This window comes from Ricinus communis, chromosome 2 (assembly GCF_019578655.1).
Source record: "Ricinus communis isolate WT05 ecotype wild-type chromosome 2, ASM1957865v1, whole genome shotgun sequence".
Taxonomy (NCBI): Eukaryota; Viridiplantae; Streptophyta; class Magnoliopsida; order Malpighiales; family Euphorbiaceae; genus Ricinus; species Ricinus communis.
The window spans coordinates 3,556,626-3,563,796 of NC_063257.1; the positions used below are offsets into that span (position 1 = coordinate 3,556,626).

General features: G+C 31.7%; 2 protein-coding genes across 2 annotated transcripts; both read right to left on the minus strand.

Moving 5' to 3' along the window:
- Positions 1 to 275: 275 nt before the first annotated feature.
- On the minus strand, positions 276 to 2,036 carry LOC8288552 (probable carbohydrate esterase At4g34215). The gene is made up of 2 exons (XM_002510111.4): positions 1,250 to 2,036; positions 276 to 619 (listed from the first exon to the last, which is right to left on the minus strand). The coding sequence occupies exons 1-2, from the start codon at positions 1,844 to 1,846 to the stop codon at positions 416 to 418; spliced, it is 801 nt and encodes a 266-aa protein (XP_002510157.2). The 5' UTR covers positions 1,847 to 2,036; the 3' UTR covers positions 276 to 415.
- A 3,510-nt stretch (positions 2,037 to 5,546) lies between these two features.
- On the minus strand, positions 5,547 to 6,921 carry LOC8288551 (probable carbohydrate esterase At4g34215). The gene is made up of 2 exons (XM_002510110.3): positions 6,162 to 6,921; positions 5,547 to 5,876 (listed from the first exon to the last, which is right to left on the minus strand). Exons 1-2 carry the CDS (start codon positions 6,753 to 6,755, stop codon positions 5,568 to 5,570), a joined length of 903 nt encoding a protein of 300 aa, XP_002510156.1. The 5' UTR covers positions 6,756 to 6,921; the 3' UTR covers positions 5,547 to 5,567.
- Positions 6,922 to 7,171: the final 250 nt, after the last annotated feature.

Below are 7,171 nucleotides of genomic sequence, written 5' to 3' on the forward strand. Positions count from 1 at the left end.
AAATAAAGTGGGTTAAACTATTTGAATAACTTAGACTTATTAAGAAGCATATAAACATAAGCCAAAAATATAGATTTAATCTACTTTTATATCTTTAGTTTGGGATTATATGATGAATTTAATTATTTTGGCTCAAAATAAAAAATTTGATGCAAAATCTATCTTATTAAAAATAATATATTCTCGATTAGTTTTCCTTTAGCAGCAAAAATTTAGAGAATTTGAAATCACTTTCTAAGTTCCTCGATCAAATCATAAAAGTAAGTAATTCAAAATTTAAGAACTTCATATACTCTATATTATGACTCTTTTTGTTTCTGTCGCAATACCATGAAATTGTATATCATTTTCTAATTGTGGTCATTAACAAAGTAAGATTTTACTTTGTAAAAAGACAATCCATGTGTAGTTATAATTAGAGCATGTGGCCGAAGGAAGCAACATAGGCATGAGCCAGGTGGAGACCAAGGTGAACCTGTGACATAGTTGTAAGGTGAAGATGATCGCTTTTGAGAGGCAATCCCTTTGCATCTATGCACCTCACATTAGGCATCTTGATACCTAACTGAGCTCTTCTCACCATCTCTATGAATTGGCCTTCACCTGAAGCAACAGCTACCTACGGCACAGCCACACCAAATATTCAGGAATTGTGTGTGTGTGTGTGTGTGTGTGTGTGTGTGTTTTCTTTTAAATGTTCTGTAATCAAATGGTTCCTTCATTTATCTATGAGATATAGGTCTGAATGCATGATTGTGCCTACAATTAACTATGCTGGTATAGCATGCCACTCATGATTACTTGCAATTAACTGAGCAATGTATTGTGACCCAATGGCAATTCTTTTTAACCCTCAGAATTCTCATGAAGCTCCCCACTTTGAAAAGCATGGTTACAACCTATAATAGATTGACTGTATTTGCTCGGATAAAGACAAGTTCATGTGAACTAAGACCTAATTCTGGGAAAAGGAACCTTACGAGCTACCTAGTTTTTGGCCTCTTGCCTAACTTTCTATGATCACGAGAATTGTTACTCTGTTTCTCCTGAGCTAAAAATTATTGTGTCCCTGCCACAGTGATTCCCTCCCTAAATTTATTGCAGAAGGCACGGTTACTTATATTCTACCAACCTAGGAAGTATCCAGTTAACCCAACATTGTGCCTGAAAATTTCCTGGAAAAAAAAAAATGCCTAGGAAGAAGATCATGAATTGCAAGAAACAGAGGAAATTAAAGCAGTATACCAACCTGGATTACAGGAAGATATGGCGTGTTGAGATCAGAACGCAGATTAGCAATAAACCTCTCGAAGTTTCCCTTGTAAGCCTCAGCATCCTTTTTCCACACCGTATCACTCTCTCCTTGATACCACAAAATGGCTCTAATATTTCCACCATACTTCACTGACTCATTTGCTCGACTCACCAATTCTTGATACAATCTCGTCCCTCTAGCCCACTGGCTAATTTTGGTTCCACCAACAGCACAAGGAACCAGACCCACCACGCCAATCCTCAAGTCATTAGCTTTAACGCTATTAGCAAATGCCATCCCTGGCCCAACCCCACAAGTCTTGCCCACATCAATGTCTGCATGAAGTGGCTCTCGAGCCACTCCCCACTTGAGTTCAGCACTCAAGCGAAGTATTGATGGGTTCGACCTGCACTCCGGCGGCACATTGCCGTTCCATTTGCCTTTTTCAACACCACCTCTACCGGCCATGTTGCTTTGGCCTGCTAGGATAAATATGTCATTAGGAAAAAGGGCAGTTGCTAAAATGGGATAGGATGATAGTAACACAAAGATTAAACAGAACAGCTTGCAAAATTTGGCCATGGATTTCATTTCCAAACTGTATAGAGTGTTGAGATGTTAATAAGTAACAGAGGGTTGGAGGTGCTATGTTATGTTTGTTGTGATAGACAATGAAACATTATTCTTTCTTACAATTTACAAGTTGGAGCTTGCACGCTGATTGCCATGAATCTATTTTATTCTTGGACAAAGAAATATAATTATAGTTAGCCATGATTGATAACAGTAAATGGTATGTTCAATAGGAAGATGTTATTATAGTAAGCAATCATTAATAAGAAATAAGATTTCTTCTGGTTTAATTAACTTTTTAAATTTTAATTTTAATTAAAATAATATTTTATTATTTATAAAAATCATATTCAAAGCGTTTTAAAAATTATATATATTTTGAGTTTAAACAATCACTTTTCAACTACTTCATGTTTCATACACATTTTAAAAGAAAACAACATAATTACTTGATATACATCACAAGTTGATGGAGTTCCCAACTTTTTTTCTTTATGAAGTTAATTCTTCAATTTTAAAATAAGAGGAGGTTTTCAAAATAAAATAGAGCCTCTTACATCCGTTTGATGTCTGTTGGTGATCAAACTTAAGAATTCTTTTTCTTTTTTCTTTCCCGAACACTAGAACTTGGTTTTATTCATCATGCTAAATAATAAATTTGTAAAACTTTTGTACTAAGCTGATACTGCATCCAAAACCACTTATTATAAAAGCTGGGTCTTTGTCCATTTTAATCTACTTGTAATAAAATGTGCTTTGGTGTGCTTGTATCTATAAGAAGTCACAGATTTTCTTATTTTTCTCATACTTCAGTATTTTTATAATTACACTGTTATTAGTTTATATTTAAATTTACTAATACTTTTATTTAATAAGCTTTAACTTTTTAATGGCTTGTAATTCTACCATCGTATGATACTTTATTAGTGTAACTTTCATCTACGGTTAATCATATTAATTTTCATGGAATCTTGAAAAATAAAAAATTAGAAATAACAAAATTTGATTCTTTCATAATTTTATTCTAATTCCAATGAGTTTTTAATGACTCAAGAACTCTGTTTTTTACCATTTATTCAACAATCTTGATTTTGTACCCATTGAGTTTTGTATGAAATTTAATGATAGTAAATGTTAATTAATTTAGACAGAAATTGATATTAATATAATTCTCTAAATAGTAAATATCATTAAAAAGACATGAGTTTTTGTATTAAAAAACTGAATCACATATATTTTATTAGATTTTTAGAAAAGTTATAAGAATATCCCTATTTTTTTTTATAAAAAATATGATGTAAATTTTTTCTTTTTATTTTTACTGTGTGAAAGTATTAGAAATATGTTTTTTTTTTTAATTTTTTTAAAATATGGTATTGGTTGTTTTTTGGTTTTTCTTTGGTCTTTTTTAATAAAACAAAAAAATAACCAAAGAAAAATCAAAAAACAACCATATTGTATATTAAAAAACTTAAAAATAATATTTTTTTTAAAAAAAATTATACAATAAAAATAATATTTTTATTGATTTTAGGATATTTTTGAAGATTTCCTTACAATTTTACGATGCTTGCATATTGACCATATTGAATCCAAAACTTGGAACTGATCAAGTTAATAGGAACACTTAACAATGCCGATTTCCAAAAGAGAGAGAAAATAATGGCAAGAAACCAACTTTCTTAAGGCAGAATGTAAAAAGCCGTTCGAAACTAAATGGATATGAAGACGCCCAACTAGCAGTAGCCCAAGGCCTTTGGGCTAAAGCTTAGCCATTACGACTTTTTTAGGTTTCCCTATTGAAGATCTCAGTGCGTTGGAGATGGCAACGATAGAGTATTTTGGGTATACAATCATTTCCATTTAATATTAAGATAAGTCTTAAACTTCTATAACCGGATTTAGATCAACTTGAGTTTAATTTCTGCTTCTGATACTTATGATCAGAGATAACAGTCGGGTGAGTGTTTTTTGGATATATGATATTATCAAACTCTAATAGGATAAATTTGAGTAATAACAAACGAATTTGAAATTTAATTTATTATCTGTATAGGTTTTGATTTGAACCATCGGCTGTCCATTGTCCCAATTCGATTATATTAAATTTTATTATATCTTATTAGATTTTTATTATTTATAATATTATTTTAAATTTTATTTAATTTTATATTTGGGTTGTATTAATATATGACTATTTAATGGTGGATACTTAAATTGTATTAGTTTATATTTTGTATTCTTTTATTAATTTTTATTAATATTTTAGAATTTGATTATTATAAATAGATATCCATTTAATTACTCGAATATTTATACAAATATGTATTTAACAAGTAAAGTACCTGCTACCCATTTAAATATCTATAAAATATATTAAATAACTATTTAATTTAAACAGATTTTAATCGAGTCTAAGTAGTATGCAAACATTTATCTTTAGATTTAAAGCGACTTCAAGTAATAAAAATAATTTTTTAAGCAAATATATAATGAATTCATATACTTGTGTTTTAATCGAGTTGGAGTTCGAATATCTTAAATGGTTATGAGAAATTCTTAGATAGACCTGGTTTATTACGTCATATGTAGACTAAATCAATTGCATGATGATAAATAATTTTATTTATTATTTATTATACTTTCATTGATTGAATTTTAATCATGAATTGTTAATAGTAATAAATAAACTAACCAATTGAGAATGTAACAATTAATAAATAAAACTACATATCATCATGCAATTAATACAGTCTACCCATAACATGGTAAACCGAATCTATTTAAAAAAAAAAAAAATTAATCATCCTGTTCTTAAATGGCTAATCTCATTTCTTTAGATCTTCAATAATAAATTTCAAGCAAACGCAAAAAATAAGAGCAAGTCCTGGTACGTTATTCAAGAGAAAAAAAAAAATCATACTATTAATAATTTCAGTGGGCCCCTGAACATTTTTTTCTTACAGGTAACTGAAAGTAAAAGATGGCATTTGGGTTGTTCTTTAATTTCACTTTCAACTTATTTACACGGGACAATTTTATTCAATAAATTATTGTCATCTTACAATGCATTACATCATCCATTCTCTATCCCTCTCCCTTGTTCTCGTCACCTGACATCTCAAGCGGTGGACTTGGGGTCCCAATTTATCCTTATAGCCTTGTTGCATTTAGAAATTGAAAGCTTATTATTTGGATCATAATCTGTGGTGTCCTAATAATTACTAAATAATTGGCTAATTGTTCACTTCAGTACCACCTCAATATCTAGAGATTAGGTATATTTTTAAAATACAAGACAATTATATATAAAAGAAAAACGTGGAATCAAAATAACTATTGTACCAAGTGATGTATAAACAATAATAGAAGTCTAAATAAAATCCTTGAATCTTATAAATAACAATAATTCTCATTGCAAGTTCCAACAAGTTAATCTAAATAAAGAAAATCTCAAAATGAAGAGATGTAAAATTAATCAGAAAACAGAACTCGAGATTCCAACTTGGTAAAGAAAATATCTCAAAGTCGCATCCCATGGCATTACAATTGTATGAGAGCCATCTTATAACGGGACGAAGAGCATCTCATATACTAAACTAATGTATTCCATATATAATTTTTGTGTTTCTATGTTCTTAAAGTGCCGGCTGCTAGACCCATTCAAGAATCCGAATATTCATTTGGAGTTTAAATTTTATATTTATACCAAATAAAATAAAATGTATAAAAAGAACAATTACTTGTACCAATAAAAGAAGATGGAAAAAAATAATAAACCTAGCCAATGGTAAGAAATGAAAGTAGAATGTCTAGTTGAAGAATTGCTGCTACTGCTGCTAGTGCGGATTGGGCTAGACCGAGTCTGAAGGAAAGCATCAGCTAACATTTGCCCAAGATGAACCTGAGCTGGAGTAGTAAGGTGCAGCCTGTCTGGCTCCAGCGGCAGTCCCTTTGCGTCAACGCAGTGCACATTCGGTAGTTTAATCCCCTTTTGAGCTTCTCTTATTGTATCTATAACAGGTCCCTCTCCTGATGCCAGTGCCACCTACCAAAGTAACAGTCAATAGTTATATTAAGTAGAACTACAATCAACTAATTACTGTCACATTCTTTATAGATTAACCACATAGTTTGACTATTAGTAATGAATTGCAACCCATCAAGTTGGTATGTGCAAGTAACGAGATTAAAGAAATATTGGGTGTTAAATCATGAAACTTGACTTGTTATATATGAGATAGGTCCAACTGCTAAGAAATATTTTGCTAGAAGTGGATTTCTGACACTTAAAACTGCAGCACAACTTATATTTAGAAAGATTAGGCCATACCTGGAATATTGGAAGAAAAGGATGCTGCAGATCAGCCCGGACATCAGTGAAAAACTTCTCTAGTCTCCCCTTATAAGAATCAGCATCTTCCTCGATCAGGGTATCACTCTCACCTTGATACCATAACATTGCTCTAAGAACTCCACCGCTATACAAGGCCACTCGAGTCCTCTGAACTAACTGGTCATAAAGAAAACCTCCTTTCTCCCACTGACTGATAGCAGTCCCTCCAATCGCACATGGCACCAGACCCACAACACCAATAGCCGGGTCCTTAGTTAAGACAGCGTTAGCAAAAGCCATTCCTGGTCCAATTCCATTAGTCTTGTTATAATCAATATCGGAGTGGAGAGGTTCATGGGCTAAAACCCATGTGAAGTCGCCACTTAGCCTGAATACTGATGGTTCCGGTTGGCACTGAGGAGGAACAATGCCATCCCATCTGAGAATGCCGGTTTTGGTGTCGTTGACAACCCCTCCACGGCCAGCCATGTTGCTCTGTCCGGCGAGGATAAATATGTTTTTGGGTAGCTGTTGAGATGTCACCGAGATGTTTGCTTGAGCTAGAAGAGCCATGAACAGCAAGGAAAGCATCCTTAATTTAGGTTCCGTGCCTCTCTTTCTCACTTTGCGTTGTTATGTCGCAAAAGTGATTCCTTTTGGAAGCAAAGCATCGGATTTCTTATTTACACCAAAAATTGGTTGATTTTTTTTTTTTAATTGAATCGAAAAATTACGACTGATTACGTAGAGAAAATTATTTATTGAAACCTTTTCGTCACTTAGAATAATTTATTTTAATTTTTAATTAAATATTAATAGTTAAGTTTAAACTTTATAAGTTAAGTAATATGACATTATTATAATAATATAATTCATTTTTATTAAATATGCCTATGAATTATATGATATATTGAGTCGATTTGACCTGAAAATCTTACTGGAATTGATAATAGGGTTACTCTATTGTAATTTTATATGGAGTGGGTAACTAATGCGTCATGAGCTAA